The 17,485-nt window shown below is 40.5% G+C and overlaps 1 protein-coding gene across 2 annotated transcripts; it reads left to right on the forward strand.

Moving 5' to 3' along the window:
• Positions 1–435: 435 nt before the first annotated feature.
• Positions 436–15,164, forward strand: LOC142385563 (serine/threonine-protein kinase 38-like). 2 transcript variants are annotated; one of them, XM_075472196.1, is made up of 14 exons: positions 436–803; positions 6,809–6,948; positions 7,112–7,163; positions 7,233–7,355; positions 9,435–9,518; positions 9,603–9,726; positions 9,823–9,977; positions 10,073–10,175; positions 10,265–10,326; positions 10,571–10,688; positions 11,048–11,171; positions 12,268–12,363; positions 12,458–12,549; positions 12,651–15,164. In XM_075472196.1, the coding sequence occupies exons 2-14, from the start codon at positions 6,815–6,817 to the stop codon at positions 12,773–12,775; spliced, it is 1,392 nt and encodes a 463-aa protein (XP_075328311.1). In that variant the 5' UTR covers positions 436–803; positions 6,809–6,814; the 3' UTR covers positions 12,776–15,164. The 2 variants fall into 2 exon arrangements, with proteins under 2 accessions (XP_075328311.1, XP_075328312.1); XM_075472197.1 differs by lacking the exon at positions 436–803 and adding an exon at positions 4,460–4,887.
• Positions 15,165–17,485: the final 2,321 nt, after the last annotated feature.

The following is a 17,485-nucleotide window of genomic DNA, read 5'->3' on the forward strand; positions in this document are numbered from 1 at the left end:
AGATAGTCCATCTGTGGGACTCTTATCAATCTTTATGGTATGTCATCTATTTTATTATCAAATGTAGATCCATATAAATTTAGTCATTTGCAAATAGAAGCCTGACTACAATGTGACCTTTCATTGATCTTTACAGCTTCTATTTTCCCTGTGCTTAATTTACGAATTCAACCCCGCTGAATATGAGCTATTTTTAGTCAAAACACATACAGCTCCCCGCTGTAGATAGGACTGTATATTCTTTATAGCTGCAAGTGCATGCTAGCCAACTGAACCTGCGCCCTTGTAAGACGGTGCAGCGCTCCTCATTGGTCAATGCAGCTGTCATTCTTATCTATTCCCATACGTGATTGGGCAAGGGAAAAGACTGTCCTTTTTGTTATGGACGATTGGTTCCCCCTAATGTCATTGAGGTCTACGTCGTTGCGTTGCCAGAACGCGTCATGAGCCCGAATGTCTCAGGAAGTAGCGGCACTTATTTAATATTTTGTAGCGATAAAGACGGGACAAGCGCAGGATTTTGGGGACAGGGGGCACAGATGAAGACAGTTAAATATTGTCCATTTATTTCAAAATAGGCTGCTGTCTACATCAGAGGACTTTTGTTATGAATTGGCGTTGATACCGGCGATGTTTACTGTTCACCTAGATATGTTCCTCTGACGGGTATCCAATAACTGGTGTCTCTAGCCTTGGACTGCCTAAATATTAGACAGAAACGTAATAACACATTTGATTTTTTTCTTCTTCTGGGACGTGGGCTGGCGGCACGCCAATAATTGACTCTGGAGCAGGACACAGAGGTAGGCAAAAAATATCAAATTTGACTAATATCAGCTTATTTTTATGCTGTCTTAACTAGCTTTGCTACTGTTAATGCAACCTTCCAACCTACCGTAGACGTAAAGGGAATATAGCAAATAGCTAGCTGAAACGACACAGCATCAAACTGGCCGAATATTTATTTAAAAAAACGTAATTTATCCAAACTGAACCATATCTCAGCAGGTGGATATTATCTATTGTCAATCATGCAGCAGTGAAGCATGGTGAGATAGCAGAGGTTCGACAGGGTGGCGTCAGTTGAAATGAAATGTGAAACATGGGCTAAACTAAACATTATTGGGTGTTTTTAACGCCAAAGGCGGATACACGCCGTCTCTGCTGAAGAATGAAAGAACAGCAGCTCAACACACAGGACTGCAAGCATATAACAACCGTGCAACACACACATTTTCACGTTGACAGGATTCACTCATAATTTGAAATAACCTTCCACCCTGTGGCACCTTTTATTAAAGGGTATATTTGAAGTAAAAGCTTATTTTGTCCAATTCTGACCCCTTATTTTAAGAATTTTGAACACGTGATGTTAAGTTCCTATTATGAAATGGTTCAACTGACTTTACAGCTCATATGTAGTATTGTCACAATAAACAAAAAGTTTAATCTGCTATGAATTTGTTGTTTAAGTGTTTAGGCTTAGAATTGTGTGTGTGTGTGTGTGTGTGTGTGCGTGCGTGCGTGCGTGTAAGCACACATGTGTGCTCTACTGGCGTCATGACTGAGCCCTTTCATTCACAGCGGAAAGGGCTCTCTGTACAGTCCCGTCAGGGTGGAGTAAAACTCATGAACTGGAGAATTTTACACCAAATTGAAAAATCCACCTTTTTTTTTCTTTGTGGGTGAAAAAGTGACTTTCTGGATACCCGCTTTTCTTTTGTTTTTCTAAAAACTTAACAAACAGTATTCCTGACACTGATTTTCAGTGTGCCAATTACAGGATTACTTCCTTCTTGTGTCGCTCCTATTGTTTGTTGGCTACTATTATCTACTTTACTGCAGGTAAACTCTGGACAATCCACAGATGTCAGCTCTCCCAAAGGGGAAATAGTTTCTTTAAACAAACCTTTGAGGACTCTTGCTTTCTGCAGTCTTGTAAAAATGGACTTGGAGCATTGATAACACAATTTATTTGCTCCCAGATGCGTAACTGGAGCCTTCCGTCGAGTTCTGATGGTCTGTTTCAGTCTGCATGCTTGAGTTTCTAAATAGCCTGCTTGCATTTATAATGCCTTCCTTGTAAGTGCCTGAGTGGCGCAGCCTTGTTTGTTTTGCTATGGGGTGGATCTGGTTAACTTCAAGTCAAATGAAATCCCTTCAGGCGTTGTTAAAAAGGACTGGCTGGCTCAGAGGTGATACAAGTGTTTAAAGTGACGGTTCGTTTTCCACCTCGGTGGGACAACAAGCACAAAAGGCAAAGGTGTACACGGCATCCTATGAGAACGACGTTATCCATATTATGCTGTTCACCCAGTGGATTTTTTTGTTTCTTCAAAGTTGTGTAGAATATGTATACGACTTGTTCAGAATTACTCAATTAACAGAAGATTTTTAGCCTAAACACAGCATATTACTCTGAATTAGTTCATGGCCCTGTTATTATTGCCATGGTAGTAACAAGTAGTTAGTAACAGCAAAAATAGGTAATTGATCACTTAAGCAGATAATATCTCGCCTGCTGCAAAAGGGCTATTCCATCAACATAGTAGGGATACTTTGAATTTGACTTTGATTTGTACACATCATGCTCTCTTAAGGTCCCACTGTAGCATTTCAGTGAGGTTGAGGTCTGGACTTTTGACTGGACCATTGCAACATCTTGATTCTTTTCTTTTTCAGACATTCTGTTGTATATTTGCTGCTGTGTTTGGGATCATTGTCCTGTTGATGACCCAGTTTCAGCTAAGCTTTGGCTGTTGGACAGATGGCCTCACATTTGACTCTAGAATACTTTGGTATACAGAGGACTTCATGGTGGACTCAATGACTGCAAGGTGCCCAGGTTCTGTGACTGCAGAATCATCAGCCCTCCACCACCGTGCTTGACAGTTGGTATGAGGTGTTTGTGCTGATATGCTGTGTCTGGTCTTCTACAAACGTGATGCTGTGCATTATGACCAAACATCTCCACTTTGGTCTCATCTGTCCAAAGGACATTGTTCCAGAAGTCTTGTGGTTTGTTCAGATGCAGCTTTACAAATTTAAGATGTGCTGCCATGTTCTTTTTAGACATAAAATACTTTCTCCTGCAACCCTTCCTAACGAGCCATACTGGTTCAGTCTCTTTCTAACTATACTGTCATGAACTTTAACATTTCCCACGCTGACTGAGGGGACTTGATAATGATCAATTATTAAAGTGCATTTAATCAGCAGCACCTGGCTGCTGCTTAGACACTGCTTTTAATGACCTTCTTTTCTAAAGTTTGCTGCCATGTGATCAACAGTGAATCTGTACAATCTCGTGTTCCAACTTCTCCAAATTTAAGTTCAGATTAGAATTTTTAGTTTATTTACTGACACAAAAGTACTGAAACAACATCGCTTAAATACAACTTCACATCTAAGGTCGTGCAATGGAAATCCCCCAGATTCTTACACTTACATTTTACACCATTAGATCAGGTCTAGTCTTTAGCCCAGACTTCTGAATGAACAAAATGAATGGAAAGAAAAGCATCAAATGCACATGTTTTAAAGGGGTTATTGAATATTATTTAATAGGGGTTATTCCTTTCTCTTCTTTTACTGAGAAAATGGGTATAACTTAGTGTTTCAGAACAGAAAAGAATTAGAATCTGTCATTGGAATATATCAGTCTGAAGTTTTCCTTTAAAGGGATAGTTCGCCTCTTTTGACATGAAGCTGTATGACATCCCATACTAGCAATATCATTTATGAACACTGACTTACCCCCTGCTGCATACTGTGAGCCGAGTTCCAGCCTCGTTTTGGCGTTGACAAAAGTAGTCCGGCTAGTTGGCTGGGGTTTAAAAAATAAAGCGTTTTGCTTCTCAAAACAATATGCGTTCAAAAGAGTAATACATTTGCATCACAAAATTGTTCTCCAGGAAAAAGTCAGACTTCACATTTTCTTTCCCTTCGTATCACTGCGGTGTTTACTGCTCGGAAGCAGTGGACTGCTCGGTCTGCACGGTCTACACAGCACGCAGTGATACGAAGGGAGAGAAAATAGCGCCAAGCGATTGTGAGGTCTGACTTTTTCCTGGACAACGATTTTGTGATGCAAATGTATTACTCTTTTGAACACATATTGTTTTGAGAAGCAAAACGCTTTATTTTTGCAACCCCAGCCAACTAGCCGGACTACCTTCATCAACGCCAAAACGAGGCCGGAACTCGAATCACAGGACGCAGCAGGAGGTAAGAATATGGTCATATGTGTGGTGTCTTCCTTCGTGCTAACCTTCCTACGTGTATCGGGTGAGGGTAAATGGTTACAGACCTCGTAAAGTCATCGGCAACCTGAGCAGCTCACAACAATGAGTCAGTGATTTTCCTCAGAAGTCAGGAAGCAGTTTGTTGTTGAGGGATTGTTTTGGGCCGAAACGGGAAAAGGGCCGGTGACTAGACGAAACACGGCTCCTATCTCGGGGCTGCAGGCCTGTTTAATTTCTTTGTGAGCTAATTGAGCCCATTCATTCCCGTCTGGTGGAATACTGCCAAAGTGTTTTCATGATGCACACATCCATCCTGCTTCTTTCCCTCTCTGTTACATAATTTCTTAACAATCTAATCTTGTTAGAATAAGAAACTTCCCCTATTGGTGCTTCTGTTTGTATCTTTTGGTCTTTATGTCACGATTTGCTTTTAGTCAGACAACCTACTTCTACTTATGGCCTCCTCCTAACCTCAATGTGTGTGTTTCTTCTACCTTCTCTGGTTTTTATTCCACCCACATGAGGTCTACATCAAATTCAACATGTCAGTATGTGGCCGTGGTCAAAAAACGACCTCCCAGATGCACAAATTTCAAGCTGTTTTTTCCTTTATCTGGACTGAAAGCTGAAGTGGAGCTATCATGTGAGTCATTGTGCCTGCAAATGAATGATTGTTCTTTCTCACCACAAACAGCAGCCAGCGTCTCGTTTGCTGACACCTACATTTCCAGGATCCTCTATGCTTGCTCGAGTTTCAGAGTTCGCAGTTGAATCGCAGACTGTAAAAAAAAAACGCAAAGGAATGCGTGCTGTGAAACGTCTGGAGACTTCACCGATTAGTTCCTGGAATAAAACCCATGAGCCACCCAGCATGTGACTCCCTGTTCTGGGCTCAAAGGGAATACTTTTACATCAGGGATCTGACTTTGACGTCTCCCGTCTGACCTCTTAGTAACGATTCGAATGAAAATGGAAAAGCAAAACAGTGAACAGTGCTTTGAATTAAAACATTTAAAGGAACAATACACGATTCAACTGCGTGTATTGTTTGTTGTGATGTCAGAGGTTGAGGCAGTTCAGCATCTTTTGGTGGCTCCTGCTTATTTAAGATCCACTTCTGCCACAGCCAAAGCTTTAGATTTCCTTGGCTGATATTTCAGCCATATTGGCTTATTACCAGTATGTTTTATTGGCTTTTATAGCAGCTGACAAGTGACAATAGGAGCCGGGCAGAAAGGCCTGAGATGATTATTAAAAGTGTCCATTTCATATTTTTTACATTGGCTTGTAGTAAAATGTCCCGGCCTTTGGCGACCAGATGCCATCCACAGTCACTTTATGGCCGATAAAGTTTACACTAAACCTATTAAAAGCAGCAGATCTCATTAGAGTAGTTGGTGTTTTTCCTCATTATAATAGCTCCTAAAACTATTTTGGGCACATTGATTTAACCTGAGGTGCACAGCTGGTTTGTTAGTGGGCGACTTTTATGTTTTATCGTCCACAGACACACAGTTGTTGGCAGTGAGCACTCTTTATTATTTAAGACTGGGAGATACAGCATATGTGTGTATCTCCCTTTGAGAGCTGTCTCAACATTTTTGTTCTTTTTTTTTTCTTTAAGTTTTCACCCGCCAGACATATAAACTATTATGATTTTTGTATCAATGAACTCGAGGGCTGAGTCAGTCATTTTTGATAAAAACCAAAGGCTTAACCTCTCAGTTAGCTTTTTATTTCACATTTAGAGCTTCTTCAGGGACTCCGAACGAAAGAAAACTATTAGGTTTTAAGATGGAAGCTCATTTCTGATTGGTTGATAAGTAGAAACTACGCTTTAAGGGCTTCATTTGTTTACTGAACGTTAAGTTTCTACAAGCATAAAGAAGCATTACTTATTAAAAATGTTTTCACTATCATCCTGTAGATGTGTGTTCATGTATTATGGTTGTTTCTACCTTACCTTCCACACGCATATCAATGATCAAATTAACAGGTGATGTGCCTGATGTTAATACAGGAGGGTTCACACTGTAACCTTTCCCTGAGGGACACAGTTTGTGGTTGAAACACTGAAATTTTCCATATTAAGCAGAGAAAGTCTGGAACAAAGTATATGAAGTCGAAAAGCATCTCTCTGCACCCCTGTGCTGACATTTATCGGTACGGATGCACCTTATTGCTTTCTCTGGTGTGAAAACATCTTAAATTTACTTTGATATATGCCTGTGGTATCTTTTTTTTTATTGTGCTTTTGACAAAAAAACTGGAGGCTTCATCCTGCTTTAACAAGTGTGGATGATCCTCTCCCAGTAACAGTCATAAAATCAGCCACAATCAGATGAAATTGGATCATATCTACATGTCACTGTTGATTTTTGGTCCATGCTGATTTGATTTTAAAACCGGGCTATAGCAATACAGTATTGCCATGTATCTTTACTTATCTGCTGTATATATTTCAATGTATAGAGAGTTATCACACAAGATATAACGCCCTGGTAGATGTGTGGACTGATGTGCTCAGTTTGATCTTTCTTTGATTATTTGATGTTGTCTCACAGGATAGTATGGCCATGACGGGAGGGACGGCAGCTGCCCTTCCCATGAGCAACCACACCCGTGAGAGGGTGACTGTGGCCAAGCTGACTCTGGAAAACTTCTACAGCACTCTGCTCACGCAGCACGAGGAGCGTGAGACGAGGTGAAACTGCCTGAAGACTTCTGACCTTTGTTGTTTTTCTCCCACACGAACAAAAGACTGTAGAAATAATTGTTTAATCGCATTGATTGCAAATGTTTTTGTTATTTGCGCAGGTTTTAACAGGTTTTAAAGAACCTTTCTTATCTGCCCCCCCTATTTCTAGGCAAAAGAAGCTGGAGAAGGCCATGGATGATGAGGGTTTACCAGACGAGGAGGTAGAGTATGCTTCTTTTAATCGTTCCCTTCAGTTTGGGCTCGATCTGATAATTTTCTGTAAACTGCAGAAGGCTATGCGGCGCTCGCAGCACGCCCGCAAAGAGACAGAGTTTCTGCGACTGAAAAGGACGCGACTTGGATTGGATGACTTTGAGTCTCTGAAGGTTATTGGAAGAGGTGCTTTTGGGGAGGTATGTTGAAGAGAATTTTGTAAATTTTTCTGAAAAAATTGGATGGCAAGATGCCAAAAGTCAGGAGATCAAATAGACTTACAGCACAGCTGTGCATAGGGATAGGAATCGAGAACCTTCGAGAACCAGTTCTGCCTGCCTTACGATGCTGTTTATAGGTTCAGCTAACGTCTGGCGCATTTGCGCGATGTGCAATTTGTATTTTGGCTCATAATGTTTCCAATATGGCATCAATGCAGAAGTGCTCCAAAGTTTGGTTATATATCACCAAAAAGGACAATACTAGGGCCAGTTGCAATACGTTTAGAGCTTTAATCACATCAAAGGGGGGAAATACCTCCAACATGCTGAAACATTTGACCACACGGCTTGCAATTACTTTGCACGAATGTAAAGTCTTTGACGCGCTGCTAAGCAACGGCGTCAACTCTCGCGGGGGAGCTTGTGGCACAGCGTCTTCCGTCGCAAAAGTCCCAGGTAACACAGGGCTCTCAAGTCTGACGCATTGAGCGTGACAGTCACGCTTTTTCGGTCTTTTGTCACGCACTCCCGCCACACATTATGTTTCTCCCGCTGAAAAAAAATTACAATTTAAATTTCTCGGGCGCGGGGGAGGAAACAAGCCCGTCTCCCATGAGTCTGAGCAGAGCAGTTATTAATAACAACAACACTAATAATAATATTATTAATGAAGGACCCCCCCCATTCCTGTGACCAGTCCAACCGGCCCCCAACATGGGGGGTGGCATTCTTGCCTGCTTTCAAAACTTGAGAGCCCTGTAACATAAAACTTCAAGGTCCTGTTGATTGTAATAATGTTAACGACATACTGTATGAATAATTTCCATCTGATATTAACATTTAATTGACAAGGACTGCAAGAGTGAGGCAGGATCAGAGGCAGGACCATAGGCAGGCTACCCCTTTCATCGAGGCAGGGAAAAGTAAAATGGCAGGCGAAAATAGATAAAATGTTGGTGCATACTTGAAATGAAAGTGTTACTGCAACCAAAGCCATTTGTACTATATATAACTGGATGAGAATCGATAAGGAACCGAATCGATAAGCGATATCGATAATGGAACCGGAATTGCTAAGTTCTTAACAATTCCTATCCCTGGCTGTGCGCCTTCACCACAGTTTAATCTAATTTCCCTTTTTATCATATCTTTGCTTCTGCATGAATACAGTGATGTGAAAAAGATGGTACACTCTCTTTCACTTCAAATGGTTTATGTGTCAACACAGAATAGAAAAAAAAATGGAAATTTGGTCAATACAACCTTGGATAAACAAAAACAGATTATTTGTTACACTGTGTCAGAAGCAGTCGAAGTAAACACCATGATTCAATAACTTGTTGAACCACCTTTATTATTTTCTCTCTGATTTTATCAGTCTCTTACATTGTTGTGGAGGAATTTTGGCCCAGTCTTCTTCACAATGGTGCTTAAGGTCCCACCACAGCATTTCAGTCAGGTTGAGGTTATAGCTCGCTGCTGCTGCTCTTTTCTTTTTCAGACATTCTGTTGTAGATTTGCTGCTGTGTTTGGGATCATTGTCCTGTTGATGACCCAGTTTCAGCCAAGCTTTAGCTGTCGGATAGATGGCCTCACATTTGACTCAAGAATACTTTGGTATACAGAGGAGTTCATGGTGGACTCAATGACTGCAAGGTGCCCAGGTCCTGTGGCTGCAGAACAAGTCCAAATCATCAGCCCTCCACCACCGTGCTTGACACTTGGTATGAGGTGTTTGTGCAGATATGCTGTGTTTGGTTTTCTCCAAATGTGCTGCTGTGCATTACGACCAAAATTCTCCACTTTGCTATCATCTGTCTAAAGGACATTGTTCCAGAAGTGCTTTCTCCTGCAACCCTTCTAAACAACCCATACTTGTTTAGACTTTTTCTAATTGTTCTGTCATGAACTTTAACATTTAACATGTAAACTGAGGCCAGTAGAGTCTTGAAATGTAGCTCTTGTAGTACTTTCTTTTTCACATGGTTGTATACAAAAAGAGACTGTAAAGTCAAAGAAAAAACATTACTGGTGATTTTTAACTGTCGTTTCCTTCAGGTTCGTTTGGTTCAGAAGAAAGACACGGGGCACATATATGCCATGAAGATACTGAGGAAAGCAGACATGCTGGAGAAAGAGCAGGTAAAACATGTGTCTGCTGTCTTTATGGAGGTCATAGCTCACTGCTGCTGCATTCGTGATCTGAGGGTTCTCCTCTTTCCACAGGTGGCTCATATTCGCGCAGAGAGAGACATTCTGGTGGAGGCGGACAGCGCTTGGGTGGTCAAGATGTTCTACAGCTTCCAGGACAAGAGGAACCTCTACCTCATCATGGAGTTCCTGCCTGGAGGTCTGCCTGACATTGGCATGATAACATCTCAGATGTGGTCATCAGAAAAATCATTAGGTATATCTAAAAGTTCTGACCTCTGAACCGTGTTTCTAGGCGATATGATGACGTTGCTGATGAAGAAGGACACCCTGTCTGAAGAGGCCACGCAGTTCTACATTGCAGAAACTGTTCTGGCCATCGACTCCATCCACCAGCTGGGCTTCATCCACAGAGACATCAAACCAGACAACCTGCTGCTGGACTCCAGGGTGAGAACTCAAACACACGACTCCCCCAAATATTGTAGGACAAAGACAACAAAAAGACATTTTAACTCATATGCAGAGTGTTTATTTGCTCACAGGGGCATGTGAAACTGTCAGACTTTGGCCTGTGTACGGGCCTGAAGAAGGCTCATCGCACCGAATTCTATAGGAACCTGACGCACAACCCGCCCAGCGATTTCTGTGAGTCCTAAATCAAACGTCCGTGATAAGATTCATGCAGCAGTTTCAGTCAGTAACTTCAACCAAAATAAAATTTCAACATCTTTCAGCTTTTCAAAATATGAACTCAAAGAGGAAAGCAGAAACCTGGAAGAAGAACAGGAGACAGCTGGTATGTATGAGAGGAGTGAATAGGGGCCAGTGTGTTAGAAAGATAAGGAGGCGTGTCCTGTCTTCAACGTGCAAACTAAGAAAGTAAATGTAGCAAAATAACTTCCTGCTTCCAGAAAAACACTTCCACACTCGCTTGAGTTTATATGGATTATTTACATGAATGGAAGTGGTAGTTTTTCCTGCTTCATACGAGATGTACATATATTCAGTGTAGAAACCTGCAAACTCTGCTCGACTTCCAGGCGTATTCCACTGTGGGAACACCAGACTACATTGCACCTGAAGTCTTCATGCAGACGGGGTACAACAAGCTGTGTGACTGGTGGTCTCTGGGTGTCATCATGTATGAAATGCTCATCGGTAAGAGCGCTTCTGTCCGGATTACAGATAGACAGCTGTGGGGAAAAAAACAAAGGGAATTGGTTTGCAGAGGGATTCTTAGATTTAGATTATTTTGGCCAGGTAAAAATTGCAAATAGACAGAGGGGAACAAACTAAAGCTGCCATTATTGTGTAAATAGTAGAAAAAAATATATTATTATTTTTATTTTTTAGTGAAAAAAAATATAAAGGTATGGTAATGAAACTTCAGTATGGATTAGAATAAAAGTTTGAGCACCCTGTCCAGCTCACGTCTGATGGTACAAGTTGTATTTAGAACCGCTCTAGATCAAACTGCCGTAACGCTGATGTTATATTTGCTTGTTGGCTTTTTGCAGGTTACCCGCCCTTCTGTTCGGAGACGCCACAAGAGACGTACAGGAAGGTCATGAACTGGAAGGAAACTCTTGTCTTCCCGCCTGAAGTCCCCATCTCAGAAAGGGCCAAAGACCTGATTTTAAGGTTCAACACGGTTTTGTTTCGACATATCAAATGTAAAGAGTTCATGTTTTAAAACTACAAAAGACAAAGGAATTATTGTAAATAAGTTTTCATTTGATCTTAATGATAAAATGAGTAAAAGCAAAGTGATAGTCTCCTCTTGGATTACTACATTCTACTAGATTGTCCTTTGTAGTAAAACAAGCCAAAAAAATTAAATATAAACCCTGCTACTGTAAACAGAAACTTTAATTTCAGCCACCTTTGATTTATGCAAACTTCAAATAACGTCCCAACTTATATGTCAAAGAATGTACAGATGTCTGACAATGACATCATGACCCTCAAACTCACTTCAGACATATCTATGATCAAACTTTACATTCTATTCATACTCTTATTGTCAATTGTCCTAAACCACAAATCTGAATGATTTGATAAAATTGATTTATTGTGAAATAAATGAGTATGAGAAGCTTTCATGGTTGGTTCAGATAGAGTCCAGACAGAGCCAGTGAATCCACCACTGTGTGTCATATTTGAAAAATCGCCTCAATATTGTTTTAAAAGTGGAATGTTAATATTTCCATTGGGGGGATCCTGAGTAACAGTCCTCAATTGTGGGTTCATTCTTAGAAACCCAGTGCTTCAAGATTACTCTGGCTTTATACAACTGTAATGCATGTCATGTCATGGCATTAGATTTATTTTTTCATGTTTGCTACGTCAGGTGTTGATATAAATTGATTGGAAGACAACTCCCAAGTTGTTACCACTATATCACACATGGCATCCTCTCTGAAGCTCTGAATATTTTTCATTTTCAGAACATATATGTATCTAGGTGCTTGGACCTTTATCACATTTCATACTAAGCTGGGTTTGTGCACTCAGCTTGCTCCTTAGGAACGGAGTACAGCATAGTCTATGAAATGTTTAAATGAATAGAAGTTAAAAAGCACACTGAAAAAGCCTGCATCTGTTAGAAGGTATTATCTTTCCAGTCTCACATCCAGGTCAGATGTGACCTTTTTTGTGAATAATTTGTCCTATCAAATGCTACATCTAATTCTTAATTAGAACATTTGGTTGTCAATTTCCTGTTTGTGTATTTCAGGTACTGCACTGATGCAGAGAACAGAATCGGAGCTGTGAGCGTAGAGGAGATTAAAAGTCATCAATTCTTTGAGTCAGTGGACTGGGAGCACATCAGGTACAAAACCTACTTGCAAGCAAAGTGATTTATGCTAAGTATTCTTTCTTAAAATAAATAAATAATAATAAAAACATTGTACCTCTGTTTACAGGGAGCGGCCAGCTGCCATATCTATCGAAATCAAAAGTATCGACGACACGTCCAACTTTGACGACTTCCCTGAATCAGACATCCTTCAGCCAGGTTTGTATCATTTAACTTTGGAACTTCAGATTATTATTGTCTTAGTATTTTTCAATTGAGAAAAAAAGCCAAAAACTGCTCGTGTTTTTGTGTTTGAACAGCCAACTCGACAGAACCTGACTTCAAATCAAAGGACTGGGTGTTCCTCAACTACACGTACAAACGATTCGAGGGTCTGACTCAGCGGGGCACCATCCCCATATACATGAAGGCAGGAAAGGCTTAACATGCCAAACGCGGAGGATGCAACGTGGAGAAAAATACAGACGTTAACGGACACAGGGTCGGGCCGTGGAGCCCCGCTGGTGCTGAAGGCTGCGCTGTCAGCCTCTCAGTTTAAATTTAACCCTCATCACAAGTTATTTAGATCTGCTCAACAGCAACAAGAACGCCAAGAGCTCGGAATATAAGGAGCATTACCGCATTACCTCGGTTGTTTGTATCATATGTGCCGTCTTTAGCCATAGCTCTCAGGCCAGCTCATTAGATAGGACACTAAATCAGGATATGCGCATGTTCAGCGATATTTCCTTTTTTTTTCCTTTGTTTTACCTCCTAAACATGACCGTGGATATGAGGCTTAAATGCAAATCTTTGCTTTAACATCCTCACATTAATAGTTTCTACACTGGTGGCCAAATTAGCTCAAATGCAAACCGAATTTCTTACTGAAGGCAAACTAGACACTAATCAAACTCTGGATATAGTGTAAGGAAAGTTCCAGCATGATTTCTAGTGTTTTCGGTAACTTTTTTGCTTTGTATTTAAGACTACAGGTAAGTTTTAGTCAGAAAAATGTAACCCATCTTCATTGGTAGATGCATTTTATGTTTTATTTAAAAATAGGTGGAACCTAATTGAACTAATCTCAGCATGAAACACAGACCAGTGACAAATTAAAGAACAAACCCAATCTCTGGAACAAAGGAACTTCCGTCTTCTAAAAGATAATCTCTGCTAGTGGTGGAGGCTAACGTGTTGGTTCAAAACATCCACAGATGTTCAGTTGGGTTGAGATTCATAGTATGTGCTTGACTTCACTTACATATTCTTCAAATCATTTAGTGACTCTTTTTGCCATACAGATGAAGGGATCGTTATCCTGGTACAGACCAATTCTGAAGAGATAGAAATGTTGTTTGTATGGAATAACTTTGGATTGATTTCCTACAAAATGCCCCTCCCCCACAGAGAGACACGACTGGATATACGGCTGACGCAAGTTCTAGATGGTAAAAATGCTAGTTAATAAAACGCTAATGGATCCTAATGAAAACTCAGCTTGCATCAAAACTGTAAGAATGTTGAGGTTTACAGAACTATATGTTCTGTGTATATCATATTGCTGTAGACAAGGTTTTTTGTAACGTTTACGATGATGCCTCTTTGGTTCGGATGGGTATATTTTCAACAATTTCCTAAGTTTAGCTTTTTATCTGGCTAAACTTTTTATCATTAGGTCAAAGTTTATAATCCCTGGAAATGACTCGGTAGCAGACTTTCAGGGTGCAAATGAGTAGCAAGGAATGGTCTGATCCAGTAGGATAGAACATTTGTTACATGTCCCTTCTTGACTGTCTCCTGGTACTTCCTGTTCCCACCCACTACCTCTGTCAGTACAAAAAAAATGCAGCCAATACTTGTGTAACTAATGACATTTCCGTCACTCGCTGCTGTACTCTGCTAATGTACGAATCAGTGATGCTAATTCATTGAATTAACTGAACATGCTAAATGTGACACTAGCTAAACATGGGCATGTTGGTGTAATCACTGTGAAAATGTTAGCTTCTGGAGTTTAGTATTCGTCTCCAATGTGGAGTTCCTTAGAGCTTCTGTTTATGCGCTCTAGCTTTAGGTTCTGTAATACATTAACAATATATGGAAATAACTTTAAACTGTCATGTTGGAAGAATTTGACTGGCTGAATTGAGCTCTTTGCTGCCAAGCATCAAAGGGAACAGATTATACGAAACAGATAAGCAAACACTCAAATCATGCTGGAATCCTCCTTCAAGCTTATGGAAGGTCTTTGTCTTTGTAGGAGTTGAGTGAGGTGACTTCCTGTGAACTGCGGCGTCAGATGGCAAAACGTACCGCCAGAAAACCTTAAAAACCTGTGCTTGACATACATTATGTTGGAGTGTTGCCTGTTCATGTTGTCAACAAATTTCAGAGCCAGTTGTTTCATTTCAGAACACCGCTACACTAATTGACATTTGCCTGATCACTTCCTTTGTAAATGGGCAAAACGTGCAAAGTGCCTTTTTTAGGTGGCAGGTGAATATTAAACCAGATGTTTAGCTGAGATAAATTAGGAGACATTCATAAGATTAAAAGAGTATCAAGCTGATCGACGGTGGGAGGATGGCCAACAGTTCTCTTGCATCAAATTAAAGGCCTGACGTGTCAGTCGTATTAGGTGTCTGCAGTTATAAAAATTAAGAGAAGTGATAAAGGTTATGAAACAAAGGCAGTAAAGAAAAGCAGGTTTTTATAGCTAAGATAATGAAACTGAAGACTCATAAACACAAACTGTCAGTGAAAGCAATGAACAATATGTCTGTTTGTCAAGGAAAGATGAAACGAATTAGATATGAGAAATGACGCAAGAATAGATGATGTGTCCTTCAAGTTTCTTTTTCTTCTTCTTTCTTTTAAATTCTTAAGTATCCCGTATGGATGTTAGTATCTTTCTCCCACACTCAACAGAAGAAGAGAAAAGCATCCTGTGTCTTTGGGAAAAATCCAACTGATTTAACCGTCATGTCTGCTCAGAGTTGTGACTCGGCACAGTCCTACAGAGTTACCAAAGAACTCTCAATCATCACAAGTCATGATCTGAACACGGATTCAGATGTAGCTGTTGCTTACTGCACTTAACATAAAACTACCTTTAAGAAGAACCTTTCCAATAGAGCTAAACTTGGTTATGGAATAGTTTGCTATTTGTATTTCTACGCTTGTGAGGAAATGAGTGTGCAGGGACAGATGCTTCTCTGTTAGTTTAATGTACATACAGGAACTGAGCTACGCCGTAGCCATCACAGAAATCCCTTGTCAGACTGTTTGTGGTGCTATTTCTAAGGGACAGATATAGAAACTAATTGGTTAGGATTTAGATCAGTCAGAGTGATTGACTGATACCTCTGTGTCAGGCTCTTCTGGTGTTTTCTGTGTAACCTTGTGTCCTTAACACACACAAAAAGAGGGTTGAAACTATGGTTGACTACTGAGGACTTTAAGGGTAGAAACACGTACATTTTTGTATTCTTTATGCTGTCCGTGATTTTTAAACGTGTTGATTGGCCTTTTGCTCACATTCACCGATGATTTGATGAAGCTAAAATTTAATGGGGTGCTCCTGAACTGCCTTCTCCAAGTCAGTGAAGAGGCTAAAGAAAGCTAGTGGAAAAGAGGCAGACATTTCTTGGCTTTTAGGCCCTTTGGGAAATGCCCCAAAAAGAGTGAGTCCTTCGTTTCTCATAATGCAGTTCGATTTATGGCTTCTGTTAGATCTGGCGAATGCTCATGTCTTCCAAAATTGTACACCAACTGTTTGTTAGGAATTCTGTTCAAAATTTATAGTCAATGCAAACCGGCTGACACCACTGTGACATCATCATGGTTACTTTTTCAGACTCCAGAGCAACATGAGACATTTGGTATTCCCTTGGATGAGTAAATTGAGTTTTGTGTGTAGAATTGATGGATTGTCTTGAAACATAATCCAAACAGTCTGCCTCTTGCCAGATGATACAACCCTATTGGCCAAAAATGAGTTTAAATCTACATGCATGTCTAATCCAAAGCTAGGACCTGGTCGCAGACAGCTGTGGCCCTACTGTAGGACGGTAGCTGTCCAGATGCAAAATGGGAGATTGATGCACTGATGGCTGCCGCTGCTGATTCCCGGTCGTGTCTAATCCCCGTAACGCAGCAGCACAACCCGAGAGCTGTTGTTTTCAGGACCTCCTTGAGATGGTTCACGAGTGTGTGACCGTGTGAGTGTAACTGCAAGTGATGAATACATTTCATGAATTGGATATGCTTTTGTGTGCTGAGCTGATGTGTCCCAGCATTCAGTATCAAACCTTGTTCAGTTTAATAGAAAATCCCCAAACTTATTTTTTTGTGAAGCTGAAAACGGAGGGTGAAAACCTTATTTGGGATCCAGACAGTTCTCTCTTTATACACGTGTGTGTGTGTGTGTGTGTGTGTGTGTGTATATATATAGAAGATGACTTGAAATCCTTTACTGTGTCACTTTATCTGAAGGAATTTAAATTATTGGGACTTTTATTTTCCACATGGCAGTAAAGAGTTCAGGAAATGATTCACTTTTCTCTTGTGTCAAGCAGGACAGTTAATTCCTGACGGACCAAACAAGCTTTCTGACGCAGCCTGTGTGTTGTAAGGCAGATCACTGTCACGTAATATTTCAGGATTAATGAAGGAAATATTACTCATTCACCAATAGAGCAGGGAAAAGTGTATATATCCTATTTAAGGAACCTAATTTGGCAAATGCTTCCTAGTTCCCCCTTGTCGAAGGAAGAATTCAGTCTCCCTGTGAACCGCCCTCCACAGGTCGGGACTGTGTTGTGAGGTATTTTGTGTATTGATGTATACATAATGTTTTAGGCACTTGAAGGCAACTGTCTATGGAGTGAAGGAGGAGATGCTCATTAATATATTCATTCATGTTGGTGAGTTTTTCTGTTGATAAAATGCTCAAAAATAATCAAATTAAAAATCTTGAAGTTGTAAGGTTGTTTACTGTTGGGGATGATGGGTGGCTTTTTTCCTGCCAAGTTTTTAAAATAATATACACTGCTCAAAAAAATAAAGGGAACACCGAAACAACATAATGTAACTCAATCACAGGAAGCAACACTGATTGTGAATCAATCTCACCTGCTGTTGTGCAAATGAC

Source organism: Odontesthes bonariensis, chromosome 8 (genome assembly GCF_027942865.1).
Source record: "Odontesthes bonariensis isolate fOdoBon6 chromosome 8, fOdoBon6.hap1, whole genome shotgun sequence".
NCBI classification, from domain to species: domain Eukaryota; kingdom Metazoa; phylum Chordata; class Actinopteri; order Atheriniformes; family Atherinopsidae; genus Odontesthes; species Odontesthes bonariensis.